Source organism: Lycorma delicatula, chromosome 12, assembly GCF_047948215.1.
Source record: "Lycorma delicatula isolate Av1 chromosome 12, ASM4794821v1, whole genome shotgun sequence".
NCBI classification, from domain to species: Eukaryota; Metazoa; Arthropoda; class Insecta; order Hemiptera; family Fulgoridae; genus Lycorma; species Lycorma delicatula.
In genome coordinates, this window is record NC_134466.1 from 60492876 (window position 1) to 60516400 (window position 23525).

Sequence of the window (23525 nt, forward strand, 5' to 3'; positions counted from 1 at the left end):
ATAAAACATAATTTTATTAAATATCTATTAGCTATCGAGAAAGTATTAATTACTGAAAAATGAAAAAGTCTGTCATTTTGAAAATGAAATTTATTTACGTTGTTGAAAGTGCTGTAATAAACATGCGTACATAATTTTTTTGTAAAATACTTTATCATATTCATAAAATATATATGTTTAGAAATCATAAAGTGCTGAAAATATGTTCTGGATATTTCTTTATAGGTGTGTTTCTTATTTCAATTCCCTTAATCATTTTATAAATGTGACATTTATTTATGTTTTAGTTGTTTTTATATTTAATACTTATATTTGTAAGATGTTATTCCTTTGGTAATACATCAAGTAAGATTTCAACACATGTCTCCAAAACTTTTCTGTTTCTTTTCATTGAGAAAAACTGAAGCTGACATTTTGTAATTCCATATGGAAGAACTGGTATATTATCTACTACGTTTAGATTGATTATCTAGTCTTTTAAATGATATACTCCCTGTGATAAAATTAAAAAACACAGCCATTAAAATGCAATAAAAATAGAAAAAAATAATTCTTAATGTAAACAAATATACACCAGTTTGGTGTAGTAGTAAAACCTCCATCACAAATAAGATGATTTTGGAAGTCAAAGATTCTGATTTTTAAATTCTAGTAAAGGTAAGTTATTATTATCTGGATTTAAATACCAGACAGTATACTTTGGGGTTCAGTTAAACAAATATCTCAGGAATGTTGGTCAAAGTCGTATATGAATATACCTCATTTACATATCATTCTCATCTCTTTGGGCCATGAGGGTGATTTATTATTCACAAAATGAACAGATCGCCATATATATAAGGAAAAAAGAAGTAGACAGTCACCTACATTCAATATGTTATTGACATAAGACACAAACTATTATTAAAGACAAAAATTATTTTAAAACAAGAGGGCATTAACTTATTATAATTTATTTTTTTATTTGAAGATAATTATCACATAAGTCGAAAACTGATACCATAAGAATATGAAATGTAAATTAAGTATTGTACGAAAAATTTCATGCCTAAACAGGAATAAAATGCGGGACATCAAGATGAAAGGCCAAGAGTTGCTATCATTCTGCCATGGAGATTGGCAGAGTAACAAACATTTTTATTGAAATATTAGTTGAAAAAAATTGGATTTGAGTTATTCTTAATAACATTTCTTTTTGTAGAATTACAAGCAAAATTAAAAGGTCAAATGTTTAACTGTCAGAAAATATGAATTTATTTGTTTGAATCTATACAATGGTAATTACCATTATGTCCAGATACATTACTATCTTTACAGCGGTCCATATCATTACTAGTAAGTAATATATCTATGTGAGAAAATGCAATTTTTTTTTTATTGCTTTTTCTTTGTTGTGATAAATCAAACTCATCAGGAGATACAAACAATATTCATGACCATTTTATCAGTCCATTTTTGGGTAGATGTGTTTTATTGTATCTAACAGTACATTCTCTATTCTACAGTATTTAATTTTTTTTTTTATTCCAACATCACTACTTTTTTTATTAGATCATGTACCAGTCAAAGAAATTTTTTCATCACTGAATGCCAATCTGTTATCAGAATCATTAAAATTAAAGCTTTCTTTTAAAATACCACAACCTAAAATATCATATTGAACTAGTAGGGAAAAAACTTTTGCCGGGATCAGTTCTTGATTTGAAATGATTTTGGATGTCTTTCCAGCCGATTGCATCGTCATTCCAGTCTTACATTAATGAAAAATCCTGTTTATGAACTGCTCTTAAATCGACAAGAAAAAGGTCTTAAGAGTTAACATTTCCCATACAAAACAAGGAATAATATAAAAAAGATCTTTGTTTAAAACCTTTAAACCTATTCTTATTAATGAGCTTTCTGAATAGGATTTGGCTTTAAGAAAAACCTATTTGTAAAACTTATCTAAGACATTTTCCTAATGTTCAATTACAGAAACCAGTTTTTTTTTCTGATGAGTGCCGTTAACCTGAGTAATACATTTACATGTAGTTATGGTTTAAAGAAAATTTTCAATTTTATGAGGAAATCGCAGACCACTGACAACGTACAATAATGTGGAGAGCAAAATTTGAAAAGCATCTGATAGGACCATTCTGAACGAACTCTTTATACCATAATATTCTTGAAAACTGTTTTATTCTTGAACTTCAATCAATTAGTATGGAAACAAACTGTTCCATCTTTCTCTAAACTGGCTGAGCTTTAGCTTGTTACGCTCAGTCGGCAAAGGATTTTTAAATGATCATTTTGAAGGATGATGGATCATCTCCAAAATTTGGTGACTTCCTTGATGGTCAGACTGAATAATTTATCACAGATAAAGTAAAAATCAAAGAAAAAATTTTCTTTATGTAGAGAATATAATAAGCGGAAGAGACCCAAATGAGGTGTTAACATACAGGGCAATGGGGAAGAGGGATATTGGTAGACCAATGAAGAGATAGTGATGGAGCTATTACTAAATTTATTGAATTTTTCATTAAAGGGAAATTTTTTATTAGTAACTTATAAAATCAACTTTTGTAGCCGGAACAAGTGTTACCACCTAATCCTGGTATTAACAAGAAGAAAACCTTCCATTTTCAACTAAATAATGTTAGTGAGCTGACATTTGTCATCAAATTGTTTTTACACCTTTTGTTAAAAATAAAAATTCATTTAATTCAGTATTGTTGTGTGGCTGGTTAATTGATGAAGGACAGTGACTCGGTGAGGTTAAAAAGGACAAGAAATTCAAAACGTTCGTGAGCCTTTTCATTATTATTACTATTTAAGTATTAATTTGTCGTAACGTGTATTACACATCATAATAAATACATTCGTTATATTAATAGTTATTTGTTAAAATTGTGAATATCTATAGCCAGCCTAAACACCTTTGATTCTTCAACATGGATTATCTTCCATGTTGAAGAATCAAAGGTGTTTATCATGTATAAATGCACTTCAAACTAAGTAACAGATAAAACTGTATGCAGAGAATAGAAGAACGCACATACAGATGTAATTTAAAGTAAATTTTTTGTGTTAAAATATCATATAAACTAACAACAAACAATTAGTGTTTATTACTTTTATGAAAAAGGTCTGCTTCAAAGGTTGTTTTGTACATGTATACTCAAAATAATTTCATGAAACAATTTTACCAAATTCAGGTTGATGATATAAAATTATAAACTGTGAACTACATAAAAGTAACAAAATAAAATCTGTAAGCTTTATTGAAAAAAATATAAAGCAAAATTAATGTGATGTAACTAACTTACACTACATAATTTTTTTGGAAATTTTTTTTGATTTCAAAATCTATTTCAGTTATCAAACTTATTTATCCTATCAACCAATGGATCTATTTTCACCCTTTAAATTTTCTTTTATTTATGAAATCCAGAAGAAATTAACAATGATTTTGAATAATTTTTTTCTAAGATTTACAATGTGTAATAATAACCGATTTCCGTTCAAATTTTACAGCAACAAAACGTAATCCTCCTGACTGAATTAATTTCTATGTTTAACATGCAATGAAAGCACGGGAAGTTGTTTACTTACAAGAACTATTAAATTCATCTAACACCAATCATTATTTACATGCACTATATAGTAAATTTTATTATTTACATTATATACATTCAATATTTTACACACTGGTAAAAAAGTATATTTTGATGTAGTATGGTTTTTTTTTCTTTCTTTCCATAGGGAGAGGAAAAAGCTCTGCCAGCCACCGTCAGGCCTGCACTGATGGCAGTGCGGGGCTCTCACCTGCTAAAAAACCTTTCCTCCTATCATGCAGGGGGAGGATCTAAGCCATATGGTATGTACAGCCCCTGCATGATCACCCAGGCACTCTACTATCTAAATCCGTATGACCGGAAGGCGTCTCCAGGGGCTGATCGACGAGCGACGACTCCGAGGAGCTCCCACCACCCACTCCCAGAAGCTGGCCTCCCTTGATCACCCCGTCATCCAAGTCTCTATAGATTCGCATCTGCTCAGTCTGTCGTCGCCTCTCTGCATTGGCCTTCTCTCCTATCATTGATGTGATCGTAGTCGAGACACACTCCCATTTATTGCTATTGCTGAGCATCACCTCCATTATATTGTTGGTCCCCTCCACACCCTGATCCTGGAGCACTACTTTTAAGTTGCACTATCTAGGACAAGATGTAGTAGAGTACAGTTCAAACAGTTTTCTATAAGAAGGGCAACCTTACATATTTTACACCACCGTACTGTCTCTGATCTTTTTTTGGTTGTTGTACAAACTTTACACCTTGTAGCATTAATTGCTTTAGAAGTTGGAATTTTTTCAATAAATGACCCCAGTTTTTTGCTTGAAGGCGTGTTGGTGTGTCCTCAGAAGTAGAAGGTCTACCTATTACATTATAGTTATCAGGAATTATGAAATTTTCTATTATTTATTCAGCTAGATTGACTCTGAAATCAGAAATAATTTTTACCAGTTTTCAATTTGTGAATAACACTGGAATTATATAAAGTTAAATCTAACAAATAATATAATTTTTTGTATCCCTTACTATATCATCTCATAACTGAAAAGCTATTCAATTTTTCATACTTATCAACCCCACACGTAAATTGTTTGTAATCATTAACTACATTGGGATTTAAAACTTTTAATCCTCTTTGAGCGGTTACTTCAACAGAGTCGGGAAAATAGTGAAGGTTGAAATAATAAATACTGGCTTCCCATCTTGCCACTTTAAGCTTAGTATATTGTTACAAGATGTGAATGTTGATTTTTCTTTATCTAATCTTGTAGAAAATAATTCTTTTAAAAAAAAATTTTCCATTTTTCGTAACTATCCCTACAACACAGGTGTTATGATCTGAGAAGGTTTTGTAAGAAGATTTTATAGAATGCAATAACCGGTGAGAATGGGCTTAATATGCAAATTCATATAATCCGGTCTCTATTTATTACTATTGATCTTTACTAATTGAAATATTAATCTATCTACAATAAACTTTATTTTAATATATGTAACTTTAAATCTTATATTATTAATTATAATTAAATTAATTATAAAACACTGAATCTTTATAATATAAATCTGTATATTTAATAATCATCACTCACTTTTAGGATAGGACATTTATATTTAAATCCAGCATTAGCAAGCATTTCCGTTAAGATTTTTTTTACATATCTCTCGATTACATCACAACCTTTCATATTTACAGAGACAATACTATTCCATTTGTCTGATCCTTTACGTTTATATTGAATAATCGCACGGATCTAAAGTAAAGGAAAAAAATAAGTGGTATAAAGTAAAGCTTTACATATGAAATTCAATATATTTAAATAAAAACATGTTGTTCAAGCGGTGATACGACAGTCATCCATAAATACCTTCTAAATTCTATTAATTTATCTTTTCTATTTTGTTCAAAATCTGTATTCTCCCTCTATACATTTACTTCCAAGAATAATTTGATAAATTCTTGAAAATTAAACACGGTTCAAAATTATATATGGTATTATCTTTCAGACATTTGTGGGAAGGGTACTTCAACCCATTTATTATGAATATACAGAGTGATTCAGGAGGATAAGGCAATACTTTGGCAACTCATTCTAGAGGCTAAAAATAAGAAAAAAGTTCATATAAACATAGGTCCGAAAACGCTTCGTTAGCGAGTTATACAGGGTGAAAGATTTCGCCCGAGTTTCAGTTCCTCCGGGTAAATTAAGGCATTCTGAAATTCTGGAAAGGTCAATTAAGGAACAAATTCAATTGTTTCTTATGGTTTTGGAGCTGGGAAATCGAAAAAAATAGGTCCAAGAACTTCAAAATCTCTCTTAGTTTCTAAGATATCCCATGTAAAACGCCAAAAATAGGGTCAGAAAACACATTTTTTTTACGTTTGACATACAATAACGTTGTTAAATTGGCAATAAATTATACATTTTTTAAACATAAATTGTAGAGAATTTAATTATAAGAAGATTGATGTAAATAATGTCAACAAAAAAGAAATAACATTTTAAACATGTCGACTTTTATTAACAACAAAACTGTCGAAAACTTAGGAGATAATGTTAGAAAAAAAGAATATCATTTCGGTAATGTATCCTGTGGATAATAATAGGACTTATTTTTTTCCTTTTTTTCATCAGTAATCATTTTACTTAATGTTTTCAGATTGGTTTAACAGATTTTTATGATATTCTCTATGATAAATTCTGAATTCGGGTCACTAATACCGTCTAATTTTGGTTAAATCAATTAAGGAGGTATGATGTGGACATCATAGATCTAGTTACTGAAATTTTTTTTCACTACTTAAAATTGCCAGATATTCTTGATGGTAACACTAATTTTGTGTAACTTAAATAACAAATTTTCCAGATGTGACTTTTCTACATGTTAATTAAGGATATTTGTTTAATTGAAAGGCGATCCTAACATTATTTATAAAGTAAAATTATTAATATTACTTTTTTTTTTGTCTTCAGTCATTTGACTGGTTTGAAGCAGCTCTCCAAGATTCCCTATCTAGTGCTAGTCGTTTCATTTCAGTATACCCTCTACATCCTACATCCCTAACAATTTGTTTTACATATTCCAAACGTAGCCTGCCTACACAATTTTTTCCTTCTACCTGTCCTTCCAATATTAAAGCGACTATTCCAGGATGCCTTAGTATGTGGCCTATAAGTCTGTCTCTTCTTTTAACTATATTTTTCCAAATGGTTCTTTCTTCATCTATTTGTCGCAATACCTCTTCATTTGTCACTTTATCCACCCATCTGATTTTTAACATTCTCCTATACTCCGCATTTCAAAAGCTTCTAATCTTTTCTTTTCAGATACTCCGATCGTCCAAGTTTCACCTCCATATAAAGCGACACTCCAAACATATATTTTCAAAAATCTTTTCCTGACATTTAAATTAATTTTTGATATAAACAACTTATATTTCTTACTGAAGGCTCGTTTAGCTTGTACTATTCGGCATTTTATATCGCTCCTGCTTCGTCCATCTTTAGTAATTCTACTTCCCAAATAACAAAATTCTTCTACCTCAATAATCTTTTCTCCTCCTATTTTCACATTCAGTGGCCCATCTTTGTTATTTCTACTACATTTCATTACTTTAGTTTTGTTCTTGTTTATTTTCACGCGATAGTTCTTGCGTAGGACTTCATCTATGCCGTTCATTATTTCTTCTAAATCCTTTTTACTGTCGGCTAGAATTACTATATCATCAGCAAATCGTAGCATCTTTATCTTTTCACCTTGCACTGTTACTCCGAATCTAAATTGTTCTTTAACATCATTAACTGCTAGTTCTATGTAAAGATTAAAAAGTAGCGAGGATATGGAACATCCTTGTCGGACTCCCTTTCTTATTACGGCTTCTTTCTTATGTTCTTCAATTATTACTGTTAATATGTAATATTACATAAATATTACATATTTATACTAAATTAAAAATTGTAAATCACTCAATTATGTAATATTTTTAAAATTAAAATATTATTCACATAATTTAAAAATTTCACCATTAAAAATAATAAGTAAATGCACATAATAAAAACATACCCACATATTATTATTTACTTCCGTATTCATCACTACAGTCCCAGTGAAAGCAAAATGAGTTTCATTGTATATATGTAGTTTTGTATCTTCCAACCAACTTGAATTTCGACCCAATTTTTCACACATTCTTAAATAATTATTTGATGGTTTTAATTTGTATGGCCCTTGAAAGATAATATTTGTAAATAGTTATTTTTGTTTCTACGGGGTTTACAAAAAGCAAATTGATAATTTGATAGTATTTTCAGAACATTAATAGTAGGTGATAGCTGTTTATTTATCAAAAAATTAAATAAACAACTGGTATGATTTTCTTAGCTGCATTTTCAGGCGGTAGAATTATGAAAATTAACTATATTTTCTAATGAAGCTAATGCTTGCAATGTCTAATAATTCACTGGTGTATGTTAAAAAAAATTACACTTTTTCTTGAACCAAGCACAGCAGTTTTTTTTTTTACCGAAAATAAACTTTTAAAATATTACAACTGGTAAATGAGAAACATTTTAAATATTAGTAAACGATTGAATCCATTTAACTATTTTTAAAAAGTTTTCAATTATAATGTGTGGCAGCTTTTAAACTGTTAAATAGAGAAACATGGTACTTAGCAAGAAGATTAGGATGACGATGTTAGCAAGATGTTTTCTACATCGAAACAATCTTGATTTCTGTATATATTTAGCGTATAGACAGAACACCAATTATAGTTAAAATTAAAAACATCTAAAAAAATTAATATAAGCTACTGATTCTGGAGTCGCCATCAGGAAATCATCAGAAGTCCCTTCATAAGTTGTCCTAGGGCGAACTTCTGTGATGTGTTTAACAGTTTGATTTTCAACACACTCGCAAAGGGGCGTCGGTGTTTTAACCCATTTATACATTAAATAGGCGCACTTACGATGCTGAGTTCGTATTCTGTTTAACGTTGACCATGTCTTACGTGCAAGTCAAAACCCGGTGGCTTTTGAGTAATACGAGGTGCGACAATAAACTAATGAGACTGATGTGAAAAAAAATGTTGCTTACCATTTTAGTCACGTTTTATCTCCTTCAAAGTAGTTCCCCTCTGATTGCACACACTTATTCCAGCGCTTCTGCCATTGACGGTAACATTTCTGGAACTCATCTTCTGCAATATCCTCCAAGACCCTCGTTAGAAAAACTTGAGTTCTTGACATAACCTCCTCTCCAAAAGCCTTCTGAAGCTTACCGTAAAAGTTGTCGTCGCGTTTTCACCCGATTTAACGCAAAAAAAAAATGGCATACCGTTGCACAATATTTTGCGGTTTCATTTCTGTGACGAGAGACACAAACACGTGTTCACTTATTACAGCACAACTCACGACTGAGCAGTTGCATCAATGTGCCGCTTGGACTAGAAGTAGCTTATAGACCTAGGTCAAAGATGGTGTGCCTACGCAAGCTGCAGGGTTACCACATCTTGCAAAGAAAAATCAGTCTCATTACTTTATTGTCGCATCTCGTACATGGGATTTGGTTATTCTGCTTTGTAGTCCGTTAATTGAAGCCAGGCGTCAGTCACGTTAAATCCTTCCTCTGTGGCAGCAATTGCTGTTTGGATAGGTCGCTTTCTAGTTCAAATGCGACCACGATTGGCGCCCTCATGTATCGGTAGGTTTCGATTGTCCATAATCTTCTTGTACTCTCTTATAAGAGCGTTCATACGGAGCAGGTTTGGGGGTAATACGTGGTTCAATACCGGGAGCCATTCCGCAGGGGTACACCTGATGACCCAGCAATCATTCTCATAGTGTCATTAAGTTGAGCATCAATTCTACGAACATAAGGGCTGTTAGCCACACTGACGCACAATATTCAGCAGCCGAGAAGACGAGGTACAGAACCGATGTGCGCAAAGTGGAAGCCGATGCTCCCCACGTTGTTCCGCAGAGCTTATGTATAGCGTTGTTTCTCGCTTTTAATTTGTCTACCGATTTCATTAGGTGTTCTTTAAATGAAAGCGTATTTATTTGTGTGGTATGACCCATATGATCGCTCAAAAATTTTAAACGAAAAGATAGAAATGTGAATCGTTTTAAACGTCAATAATTAAATGATCAAGCTATAACGATACTAACCAAAGCATTTTTCATCACTAATTTAAAGAAAAAGTGATCGGTAATTAAATTTACATAAATGATCAATAGTAAATCATTTCTTTTTTTTAAAAAAAGCAAATGCTCCTATTTTAAAACGAGAGTATTCTTTTTTGTGCGAAATCAGTACTTGAAGCGGCTGTAGGACATTTCAGAAACTAACTGATGACCACTTTGATTAGAGTTGTCCATTCGTTTATCTACATAAAAATTATTAGTTTTCATTGCACTTTAAAATGATAAATCACAATGGTATTTCTTTATATTTAAAATTTTTGAGTTTAACACGACGGGGGGATCTGATTGAAAAAAAATAAATAGATCGTTTAAAAAGTAGAGAATTATAAAAAGTAGCATTTATTAGTTGAAAAGTTATTTAATGGATTACCAATCCTTACGAATACATATATGAAAAATATGAAGAGAAGACGAATGAAAATCTTGAGTAATTACATCCACTGTATAAAAATCTAATTTCGCCCCAATTATTTACAAGTTTACAAATTGGTGAAGGAAGTAATTTGTCGCTGCTTAAGAAATTTTTTTCTTGCGTACTAAAATAGGTAATTATTTAACGATAAAGAGGAAACGTATAAGCCTGAAGCTTGTGCATAAAAATATGAAATTGACAGTTTATATTAAAAATGTCATGGCTGAACGATATTCAAACCTGTATCTTTTACCGGATGAAAAGCAAAGAACCAAAACACTACCGTTTCGCTATGGAAGTATGTGTTTAACGTATATTATTAAATGAGAATGAGACCTCGTTGTTTATTATCTTATATTTTGTAAAGATGAAGACAAACAAAAAATTCAAATTGTCTATTCAATCGCATAATTTTTCATTCAAAAATTATTCAGACGTCTTACCTATAAACAAACTTACCAAGCAAGATTCCTTAAAATATTTCCTTTAAAACATAAAATACATAATCATTAAACTCGGCTCATAATGTGGTAAAAAATAAAATTAAAAAAAATCATATAAAAAATGAAAGGTCTCCTTTCTTTTAATTAAAAAATAATTGTATCCGCAACAGATTTTTATTACATTAAATTATTTTAAATCTTTTGGATCTATAATTTTAAAAATTTCTTAAAAGCTGTATTTAGAATTACAAAAATGTTTGAAAACTATTTAAATCGAAGGGAAATAGAGTAAAATAACAAAAAAAATATATTCACTTTTAATAGTATGTTAATTTTTCGAAAAACCCTTTTTGGATTATTTATATATGGGTTGTAGGTAACAAATTAATTTTCTCTAAAATCCCTCTGAAGAAATCGAAATGGGGTTTTCACAATAATAAAACGAGGTTTGAAAAAAAATAATATGATTACTGTTCCATGTACAGAAATATTTCAGGCGAATTTGAAGAAATTGGTTTCGTTAATTCTAAGCCAAAAAGCACTGCGACACACGTTGCAGTGCTTTTGGGCTTATTGAGTCTTGACCAAATATATGTTTAGTCAAAAAGGGACCTAAAATAGAAATTTGCAAAAAACCTGATTCCTAATTTTTTTATATGATCACTATATTTTGCCATTTATCTATTTAATTTATACCTATTCTAGGTATATTCACTGGGGAAATACAGAGTGCCCCATATAAAACGCAACCCAACCTTATATTGGTAGGTATTGACATAATAAAAAGGCATGTGTAAATGTAAATGTAATTTTTATTATTACCATCCATTACCTTCCGTTTAGCGTAAATGTTGGAAGTGGCCGCCATCTTCTTGAATACAAGCTTCAATTCTTTTTACAGCGTTTCTTGCAACTTTTTTCAAAGTTTGTGGTCGGATATTTAATACAGCTTGTTCAATATTGACTTTCAGTTGTTCAAGTGTTCGGGGTTTGTTGCTGTAGGATTTTTCTTTGAGGTAACCCCGTAGAAAAAAATCCGCCGCAGTCAAATCTGGAGATTTTGGTGATCACAAGCCTCGACCGATAATACGATTACCAAAGAATTCCTCGACGAAATCAGAAGTTGAACCTGCGTAGTGCGATGTCGCACCGTCATGTTGTAGCCAGCAGTGTCTGTCTTCCTTTTCCAAGAGTGCGATGAACTGAAATAAAATATCCTGATATCGTTCTGCATTAATGGTGTACTCGAAAAAAATAGAACTTATTACTTTCTTCCGCGATATATCGCGCACCACACGCCCGACTTCTGCGGGTGTAATTGTTTTTCGTGATAAACGTGGCGATTTTCAGCACTCCAAATTCTACTGTTTTGGCTGTTTACGTAGCCGTCCAAATGAAACCGTGCTTCATCGGTGAAAAAAAAAACGAATTCATAACGTTAATTCCCTCACGCAGAAATCGACGGAACCGTTGACAATATTGTAGCCGTTTTTCTTTGTCGGGCTCAAGAAGTCGATGAACCGTTTGAATGCGATAAGGTCGTAATTGTAATCGTTTGGTCGCCCGATGAATAGTTGATTTAGACAAATTAATTTCAGCAGACAAACTTCTGATCGATTTATTTGGCGAGGCGAGTAATCGGTCTTTGATTTCAGCGACTGTATCTGTATTCAACACCGACTCAGATCTTTTGTGTTCCTTGTTATTAATAGAACCGGCCCCTCTAAATTTTGCAACTAACCTTTTGATGTTTTGTTAGGAGCTGGTTTATCCGGGTACTTATGGCGAAACAAATCTTGCACTGCAACCGCTGATTTCGTACTGAAGTACGACTCGACAATGAAAACACGTTCATCTAGCGAAAACACCATTTTGTCTATAGCAATACACTAAAAGTTATGATTGCATTGTTGTTACTATCGGTAGTGTTCTACTGCGTCGCCGCGATGTTCAGATGTTGGACGAGTCCATTTCAGTAACGAGTAAGGGAGTAAGCTTGACTTTTGAAATTTCATAGATGAGTGATTGATGGGTTGCGTTTTATATGGGACACCCTGTAGTATGGGTAATGTAACGCCCTTTTTTCAATGTTGTTGAAAATCAGGCCGAACCTGGATATACATAAAAAATATTTGTGATAAATTTCAATTATTTTGATAAACAGGTTTTAAAGATATCAGAAAAAACTGTTTAGAAATGATGTTGGATATCTATCTGCTTTTAAATCCTATCGATTTAAAGCTATGAAGTTTTAAATCGCGTAAAGACTTTCATCGTACTTAAAGCTTAATTTTCTACGATCGCTACAAAAAATTAAAAATAGTGAAAAGTACCCTTCTTCCTTTTTTAATTGTGTCCAAAATTTAGGACTTATGGGCAATAAATGCCCATAATTTAGGACTTATGGGCATATGGGCAATCAATGCCCATATGTAGAAATCTTTTTAGTCAGTATCGAAGAATTTAGACAAATCGGAGATAATGAATCAACACATTCACGTACAAACATCTTTACGAAAGTTTGATAACTTTTTATGCTCTTTATACTAGGGAGTCTTAAAAATTGACATTTGAAAAACCTGATACCTAAAATTTAAGCTGATCGATATAACGTTTGTTTACGGGTATGCTGTTGCATCAGTAATAGACGTACAACCAGGAAAGCGAAAAAAATTTGAAGTCGCTTAAAAATTTGACGCATTATTTTTTTTTCTTAGGTTTCGTTTTTTTGAATGAATCTTTTTTCTTATAACTACAGTAAACATTTTTAAAAAAATGAACTTACAGCTTTCTCTTCCCACAAACAAAACACAAAGTTAAAATATATAACATTTACAACAACAAATAATAATTTCATTTTGGATACTTTATGCAGTTTCTCCCAAAATATTAAAGTAGAAATGATATTTTCATAAGGAGAGAATTATAATAAACTGAAAAAAGTATAGGCTGTGTTAATAAGTCAATAATTTCAGCCTTTATGTTAAAAATATGATTACCGATTTTATATATTGATTACAATCATTAAAAGTAACAATAAAACAATGTCATTTTATAAATCATATCCTGTGAATTTTTTTTTAATATCCTGAATCAAAAATTAATACATTTCCTATTCACTGCCACTGAATATATATATATACATATACATATACATATATATATATTTGTCCTCAGATAAAAATATTAATCATTTTTTTGGAATAATATAGATATATTAGATATATTTTCATAGTTAGTTTTTTTTTCAAACGAGGAAATGGTTAAAAAAAGAAGTGAAAATGTATTTGTTGGTTAAAACTAAAAATGATGTGGACACTACAGGATTTCCTTGTACGCCTATTAAATTACATATATACATTTTTAAAAATTAAAAGTACATAAAACTTTATTTCATTAATAACTTCTAATTTTTACCATATTTTATTTATTGTTATTGAATTATTATTTATTGTATTTTTTTTTACGATGAGAGGTTAATAATCAATAAATTAAAATTAAAAAAAAAAAATGGAAATCAAGTCTGATTCGAGCCGACGTGCCATCCACTCTTAAGATTCAAATATTTCGTTAATTAAAATTTCATTTGGTTATAACTCTGGAATTAATGAAAATAAGTATCATTTATGATATATCGTTGAAAAGCTCTCAATGAGGGCTTATTACTGCAGTTAAGATAAAATCCAATTTTTTTTTGATTTTGAGCTTTTTTGGTCAAATCGATTGCAATCAAAAGAGGAGATGCACAACTAGATGGTACAACAGTCCTAAATCCAAAATTTCAACATCCGACAACTAATCGATTTTGAGTAATGCGAGATGCATACGTACAGACGTCACGTTGAAACTAGTCAAAATGAATTCAGGGATGGTCAAAATGGATATTTCCGTTGAAATCTGAAAACCGAAATTTTTCACGATTACAATAGTTCCTTTACTTCGTACAAGGAAGTAAAAATGGCAAAGTATTGAATGATTTGCCCGGTTATTAATATTTTTTTTTTTTTTGTCTTCAGTCATTTGACTGGTTTGATGCAGCTCTCCAAGATTCCCTATCTAGTACTAGTCGTTTCATTTCAGTATACCCTCTACATCTTACATCCCTAACAATTTGTTTTACATATTCCAAACAAAGCCTGCCTACACAATTTTTTCCTTCTACCTGTCCTTCCAATATTAGAGCGACTATTCCAGGATGCCTTAGTATGTGGCCTATAAGTCTGTCTCTTCTTTTAACTATATTTTTCCAAATGCTTCTTTCTTCATCTATTTGTCGCAATACCTCTTCATTTGTCACTTTATCCACCCATTTGATTTTTAACATTCTCCTATAGCCCCGCATTTCAAAAGCTTCTAATCTTTTCTTTTCAGATACTCCGATCGTCCAAGTTTCACCTCCATATAAAGCGACACTCCAAACATATACTTTCAAAAATCTTTTCCTGACATTTAAATTAATTTTTGATGTAAACAAATTATATTTCTTACTGAAGGCTCTTTTCGCTTGTGCTATTCGGCATTTTATATCGCTCCTGCTTGTCCATCGTTAGTAATTCTACTTCCCAAATAACAAAATTCTTCTACCTCAATAATCTTTTCTCCTCCTATTTTCACATTCAGTGGCCCATCTTTGTTATTTCTACTACATTTCATTACTTTTGTTTTGTTCTTGTTTATTTTCATGCGATAGTTCTTGCGTAGGATTTCATCTATGCCGTTCATTGTTTCTTCTAAATCCTTTTTACTCTTGGCTAGAATTACTATATCATCAGCAAATCGTAGGATCTTTATCTTTTCACCTTGTATTGTTACTCCGAATCTAAATTGTTCATTAACATCATTAACTGCTTGTTCCATGTAAAGATTAAAAAGTAACGGAGTTAGGGAACATCCTTGTCGGACTCCCTTTCTTATTACGGCTTCTTTCTTATGTTCTTCAATTGTTACTGTTGCTGTTTGGTTCCTGTACATGTTAGCAATTGTTCTTCTATCTCTGTATTTGAACCCTAATTTTTTTTAAATGCTGAACATTTTATTCCAGTGTACGTTATCGAATGCCTTTTCTAGGTCTATAAACGCCAAGTATGTTGGTTTGTTTTTCTTTAATCTTCCTTCTACTATTAATCTGAGGCCTAAAATTGCTTCCCTTGTCCCTATACTTTTCCTGAAACCAAATTGGTCTTCTCCTAACACTTCTTCCACTCTCCTCTCAATTCTTCTGCATAGAATTCTAGTTAAGATTTTTGATGCATGACTAGTTAAACTAATTGTTCTCTATTCTTCACATTTATCTGACCCTGCTTTCTTTGGTATCATGACTATAACACTTTTTTTGAAGTCTGATGGAAACTCCCCTTTTTCATAAATATTACACACCAGTTTGTATAATTTATCAGTCGCTTCCTCACCTGTACTGTGCAGTAATTCTACAGGTATTCCGTCTATTCCAGGAGTCTTTCTGCCATTTAAATCTTTTAATGCTCTCTTAAATTCAGATCTCAATATTGTTTCTCCCATTTCATCCTCCTCAACTTCCTCTTCTTTCTCTATAACACCATTTTCTAATTCATTTCCTCCGTATAACTCTTCAATATATTCCACCCATCTATCGACTTTACCTTTCATATTATATATGGGTGTACCATCTTTGTTTAACACATTATTCGATTTTAATTTATGTACCCCAAAATTTTCCTTAACTTTCCTGTATGCTCCGTCTATTTTACCAATGTTCATTTCTCTTTTCACTTCTGAACACTTTTCTTTAATCCACTCTTCTTTCGCCGTTTTGCACTTCCTGTTTATAGCATTTCTTAATTGCCGATAGTTCCTTTTACTTTCTTCATCACTACCATTCTTATATTTTCTACGTTCATCCATCAGCTGCAATATATCGCCTGAAACCCAAGGTTTTCTACCAGTTCTCTTTATTCCGCCTAAGTTTGCTTCTGCTGATTTAAGAATTTCCTTTTTAACATTCTCCCATTCTTCTTCTACATTTTCTACCTTATCATTTTTACTCAGACCTCTTGCGATGTCCTCCTCAAAAATCTTCTTTACCTCCTCTTCCTCAAGCTTCTCTAAATTCCACCGATTCATCTGACACCTTTTCTTCAGGGTTTTAAACCCCAATCTACATTTCATTATCACCAAATTATGGTCGCTATCAATGTCTGCTCCAGGGTAAGTTTTGCAGTCAACGAGTTGATTTCTAAATCTTTGCTTAACCATGATATAATCTATCTGATACCTTGCAGTATCGCCTGGCTTTTTCCAAGTGTACATTCTTCTATTATGATTTTTAAATTGGGTGTTGGCAATTACTAAATTATAGTTCGTGCAAAACTCTATAAGTCGGTCCCTTCTTTCATTCCTTTTGCCCAGCCCGTATTCACCCACTATATTTCCTTCCTTGTCTTTTCCAACGCTTGCATTCCAATCTCCAACTATTATTAAATTTTCATCTCCTTTTACGTGTTTAATTGCTTCATCAATCTCTTCGTATACACATTATTAGTTTCATAACGTATTGTTTTTATGATAGCTATCATCATATCAAGTCCGTTATCTTATTTTTAACACAAAGGCATTTAACTTTTAATTAGCACTTAACTTGTTGTGCTTATTAAATACCTATTCTTTTTCCAGTTTATTTTTGCATATGAAATATCATTTTTATCTTAATTTTTTTTATGAAACTACGTAAAGCATTCCAAAATGAAATTATTATTTGTTAATATTGTTATTATTTGTTATTATTATTATTATTTCTTCACACAGGAAGAAAAAATGTGCATGAAGCTTGTCGAAGAATTTTGACCGATGACCAACATTCTCGCCATGAAAATTTTTCAAGACATTTTGGAAAGGTGTGAAAATGAACCTCACATTTTGGACAATGTTATCACATTTCGGACAATGTTATGTTTTGGTGATGAAAAATGGATATTCCAGTACAACCCTGAAATGAAAATGCAAACTGCCGAGTGGCACACCTCGGCATCCCCTCACTCCAAAAAGGCTCAAATTAGCAAATCATAGATCAAGACCATGCTCATCGTGTTTTTTGACATCAAGGGATCATCCACCTTGATTTTATACCTCTTGGGACAACCATTAACTCTAAACTTTATGTAGAAGTCCTCAAGAGACTGAGAACAAGGATCTGGCAAGTCAGACCAAACATCAGTGGTGACTGGAAACTTCACCATGACAACATGCTAGCCCACACTGCCTTCACCATGAACCACCTATCCGGCCAAATCTAACATGACAATACTGCCCCAGCCACCCTACAATCCTGAATTGGCTTCCACAGACTTCTTTTTGTTTTCCGATTTTAAATTCTCCTGAAAGGACATTGTTACAGAAAATTTGACAAAGTGAAAGCAGTTTATAAAATGGCTTTTATAAACCCTTCATGGCCTTCCAGGATGCCTTTGCAGATTGGAAATACAATCTGCAAAGATATCCTCGAAGTCCTGCTGGCAAAGATGTACTGACACAGGAGTACATTATTTTGAAGAATTTTAATGTACAGGTATAATACTTGTACATTAAAATTCTTCAATAAATAAATTTTTTTTTTAATACTTGTGGACTTGGTGACATTACTTTCCGTACAGATCTTGTATGCTAAATGCTTGGTGTTACCCTGGCATCTGGCAATCCAAGATGTTTGTTAATGATTGCTATTAAAAATGAAATTAAACATGAAACGGAGCAAACAAAATATTTGCTTGTTCCTGATGTTACGACTGATGATGAATTGATAATATCTAAAACATAGAAAACATAGTCCAAAATATAATCATAATTTTCCACTAGGAACTGTTGAAACCATTCACAGTATCAAATTCATTTTCCACAGTCTGTGGCCAATAACTTGTGAATTGCTTTCAATTTATATGGATGAGACTGACTTTCAAATTGTCTTATTGCAGTTGTTTTTTCTGTTGAGACAATTTTTGCATGGATTTGTTGAGACTACATCATATAGTAGCTGATATGTCTTAGTTTTTTCTTCATCGACTATTGTTGGTCTACCACTTCATTCATAGCCCTTTACTGATCCCATCTCCCTGACATCTTCAATTAGTGCCTTACACTACATCTATTAGGAACCAGTGTACTGGGAAATCTAATGAAATACTAGTCTTTCACTGTCTGTGTATACTCTCCATGCTTATGAAGATGGATTAAATGAGAAATATTCACTATTCTGTGTGCACATAGAAAGACATGACTGTGTGGCTTAGTTTATAAAGGGTGAAAAAGATTCTTCCTCTTTCTTTGACAATTACCCTGAAACATAATCTTCAATTCAGAGATTGGTTTGCCCTATTAACAAATTTTACAAATCTCAAAAAAATAAAATTTACAAAATTTATTTACCAAGAGATACTTTCATCATTATTGCAAATGTGGTTAATATTCATTCATTGGTCAAGAATAAAAAAGTAACTTCATAATAAACTAATTTTTCTAAAAGATGCCTCTTTAAATTTGACCTTTATTAATAAGCTAATAAGTACATTCTTGCTTAAGCAGTAATGTTCATAACTATAGCGATTAATGTTTTCGACCAACGACTAATCTATAATTCTATGTAAAAGCAGTTTAATAGATTGAATTTTTTATATTGTTGTAAATAATATTATAAGAATGTTAAGTAGTTGACAACTACTAATTTTCAAAAATTGGTCGACTAATACACATTTGAATGTTGTTAAAATAATCGATTAATTTTAATAATCGACTAGCACGTACGACTAATTTTAGTCGAACTAATCCCATGGTTGTATGTTAGCTTATGAGATTATGTTTATAGTTTTTACAGAGTGAAAAAAGTGTATATTATTTACGTCTCGTAAGTATATTTATATAAATAAAATTCAAAAATATATAATAAAAATAATAACGTATTAAATAATAATAGAAACCTAAAATTAAATATATAGTAATAGGACTAATATTAGTATTGTTTATCCCGCGATTGTTTGCTAGCGGTTAAGATTATGCCTACAGATTTACCAGAGTGAAAGAAGTATTTATTATTTACGTGTTGTAAGCATATTAATGTAGCAAAAAATATTAATATAGTAATTTCTATAGTAAATCATTTCTATTAGCTCCAAGCATTCCACTTCATCAGATGTTACATTTCAGTAATTTATCATTAACTACACTAACTATTATTCAATATTAGTAAAATATTATTTTTATTATTATTATTGAAACCACGTGGTTTCAGTAACCACGTTATTTTAAGTTCCAGTATTATAATAAAATATTATTATCATATGTTTTTTTTGCAGAGTATGGATGCACAAACTTGTAATTCATTTTTGGAAGAAGATCCATTTTCCTTGCCTGTTAAAAAAGAAAACGTGCATGAAACAGAGCAGACAGAATATTTGTTTGTACCTCCTGCCAAGACAGATGATGAAACAATATTTAAACAAGTAAGCCATTTTCTATTTTATGTTGATGTAAATTATAAATATAAGACCTAGTTATTGTAAGAATTCTCAATTTTTTATTCATCGGGATATATTTATTTACTGTTTATGGCCCTCATGTGGTTTAGCATTCATGTCTAATATGAGATATTTTGATTTATAATATTAACAAAATTTATTAACGAAGTGTAGGGAGATAAATAGCTATGATAAACAGATTGTTCTTAACATTTTAAGGTAGATAAACATTTTGACGACAGTACATAACAAAGAAAGTACAGTGAGCCTCATGTTGTAAACAAAGCTGCCTAAACATTATTCTTTCTAGACCCAGATTCAACGTTGTTTACAAAAACTGTACAAAACTATCCTTGGTTTGGTGAAACATGTTCAGTTACAAGAAGGTTTATTATACTTTTTGATAGTCTTCATTCTAGGTCACTGCATAATTATTTTCAATCAAGACTGATTGTTTATATATGTTTCCAGCAGTGACATTATTTTATACAAAACCATTTAGATTGCGCTTAGGTGCAAACATTTTTCTATTGGTTGATAGCTAAATGCCAATACCTACAATATACGTGTGTTCCAGTGCTATCAAGTCTGATTATATACTGAAAGATGCCAGTTGCAAACTTCGAGGGCAGTTCAGGAAGTAGCTGACATTATTTATTTAAAAAAAAATAGTTACCTATTTTGAAAGGGACAATCTTAAAATTTGTCTATATAGTCACCATTTAAATTGCACTTATCATAATGATGCACGAGTTTTACAAATCCTTCTCTGTAGAAATCTGCCCCCTTAGATTTTTGGCACCTATCTTGCCCAAAACTTGTGATACGCAAGCTTCCCCAATACAATTGCTTGCAGTAGACTTTTGTGAAATTTGGGGGAAATGAAGCGAGAGTTCCGTAATCGAAATGCGGCGATTTTCACAAATTTTATTGTTGATTATCATTGTCCGTTCATCAGTCACAAGACTCGGCCAACCACTGAGATCGGCCTTCTTGATAAATATTGGTGCAGCGATTTTTAAACTGAATGCACCACTGCCTCATTCCACCATCACTCATTATTCCATCTCTGTACATCTCATAAAGTTGCCGATGAATTTTAACTGGTTTGAGGTTTTTTGCCAGTAAAAACCTAATCACTGAACACACTTCACAACTTGTGGGATTTTCTGCTGATGCGCACTTTTCAATAATTCACAACAAATACAGTAGGAAAGTCATAGTCCACAAGGCTATGACAACTTGGTGCGTACTAAGTGTAGAAAGGTTTAGACACTAATGGGAGCTCTATCCCCATCATCTCCATGCTAGACGCAAACGTAAGTTACTTTTTGGACTGCCCTCATTGTTACCTCCAAGCTCTTGACTTCGTCAGATGTTACATTTCAGTAATATTTTATTAACCGCACTTATTTTAAGTTCCACTATTATAATAAAATATTATTACCGTATATTTTCTTGCAGAGTATGGATGCACAAACTGGTAATTCAGTTTTGGAAGAAGTTCCATTTTCCTTGCCTATTAAAATAGAAAACACGCATGAAACAGAGCAAAAAAAATATTTGTTTGTAACTCTTTCCAAGACAAGTGATGATGGACAGACAGTATTTAAACAAGTAAGCTATTTTGTCTTTTATGTTGGTTTAAGTTATAAATGTAAGACCTAGTTATTATATGAATTCTCAACTTCTTATTCATCAGGATACATTTATTTACTGTTTATGGCACCCATATCGTTAAGTAATTATGTCAGACACAAGATATTTCGATTTATAGTATAAAAAACAGTTATTAATGGAATATAGGGAGAGAAATAGTTATGATGAACAGATTGCCCCTAACACTTTATGGTAGATAAACATTTTGATAACAGTATGTAACAAAGAAAATACAGTTTGCTGATGCTTTATGGTATAAACAAAGCTGCCTAAATGTTATTTATTCTATACCCAGATCCAACATTGTTTACGAAAACAGTACAAGACTATCCTTGCTTTTGTGAACCATGTTCATTTTCAATTACTAAATGGTTTATTATAGTTTTTGATAATCCTCATTGTAGGTCTCTGCATTTTTGTTTTCAAACAACATTGATGTGTTTCTTTATGTTTCCAGCAGTGACATTGTCTTATAGAAAACCATTTAGATTGTGCTTAGGTGGAAACATTTTTTTTGTTGATCGATTTATAAATGCCAATGCCTACAATATAGTGTTCCAGTGTTATCAAGTCTGATCATATACTGAATGATGCCAGTTGCAAACTACGAGGGCAGTTCAGGAAGTAGCTTATGTTCTTTAATAAAAAACCAACCAAATAAAAAAAAAGAAATGTTATTATCTATTTCAAAGGGATAATATTATATTTTTTTCTATGTATTCGCCATTTAAATTGAGGCACTTATCATAACGATGCACGAGTTTTACAAATCCTTCTCTGTAGAAATCTGCCCCCTTAGATTTTTGGCACCTATCTTGCCCAAAACTTGTGATAAGCAAGCTTCCCCAATACAATTGCTTGCAGTAGATTTTTGTGAAATTTGGGTAAATGAAGCGAGAGTTCTGTAATCAAAATGCGGCGATTTTCACAAATTTTATCGTTGATTATCATTGTCCGTTCATCAGTCACAAGACTCGGCCAACCACTGAGATCGGCCTTCTTGATAAATATTGGTGCGGCGATTTTTAAACTAAATGCACCACTGCCTCATTCCACCATCACTCATTATTCCATCTCTGTATACCTCATATAGTTGCCGATGAATTTTAACTGGTTTGAGGTTTTTTGCCAGTAAAAACCTAATCACTGAACACACTTCACAACTTGTGGGATTTTCTGCTGCAGCGCACTTTTCAATAATTCACAACAAATACTGTAGGAAAGTCATAGTCCACAAGGCTATGACAACTTGGTGCATACTAAGTGTAGAAAGGTTTTGACACCAATGGGAGCTCTATCCCCATAATCTCCATGCTAGACGCAAACGTAAGTTACTTTTTGCACTGCCCTCATTGTTACCTCCAAGCTCTTGACTTCGTCAAATGTTACATTTCAGTAATATTTCATTAACTGCACTTATTTTAAGTTCCACTATTATAATAAAATATTATTACCGTATATTTTTTTGCAGAGTATGGATGCACAAACTGGTAATTCAATTTTGGAAGAAGTTCCATTTTCCTTGCCTATTAAAATAGAAAACACGCATGAAACAGAGCAAAAAAAATATTTGTTTGTAACTCTTTCCAAGACAAGTGATGATGGACAGACAGTATTTAAACAAGTAAGCTATTTTGTCTTTTATGTTGGTTTAAGTTATAAATGTAAGATCTAGTTATTATATGAATTCTCAACTTTTTATTCATCAGGATTCATTTATTTACTGTTTACGGCACCCATATCGTTCAGTAATTGTGTCAGACACAAGATAT

The 23525-nt window shown here is 31.7% G+C and overlaps 1 protein-coding gene across 1 annotated transcript; it reads right to left on the bottom strand.

Moving 5' to 3' along the window:
* Window positions 1–117: 117 nt before the first annotated feature.
* Window positions 118–7778, bottom strand: LOC142333124 (uncharacterized). Its single transcript, XM_075380051.1, has 3 exons — window positions 7620–7778; window positions 5147–5308; window positions 118–493 (listed from the first exon to the last, which is right to left on the bottom strand). Exons 1-3 carry the CDS (start codon window positions 7743–7745, stop codon window positions 470–472), a joined length of 312 nt encoding a protein of 103 aa, XP_075236166.1. The 5' UTR covers window positions 7746–7778; the 3' UTR covers window positions 118–469.
* Between the last annotated feature and the right edge of the window lie 15747 nt (window positions 7779–23525).

Bases quoted from the DNA above. Each gene is read 5' to 3' on its own strand.
- LOC142333124 (XM_075380051.1), bottom strand. From the start codon at position 7,745: ATGTGTGAAAAATTGGGTCGAAATTCAAGTTGGTTGGAAGATACAAAA. The intron at 5,309-7,619 runs GTATGTTTTTAT...CCTTTACTTTAG, and splicing joins AAGTAAATAATAATATGTGG to ATCCGTGCGATTATTCAATA. The intron at 494-5,146 runs GTGAGTGATGAT...ATTTTATCACAG, and splicing joins ATAAATGTCCTATCCTAAAA to GGAGTATATCATTTAAAAGA.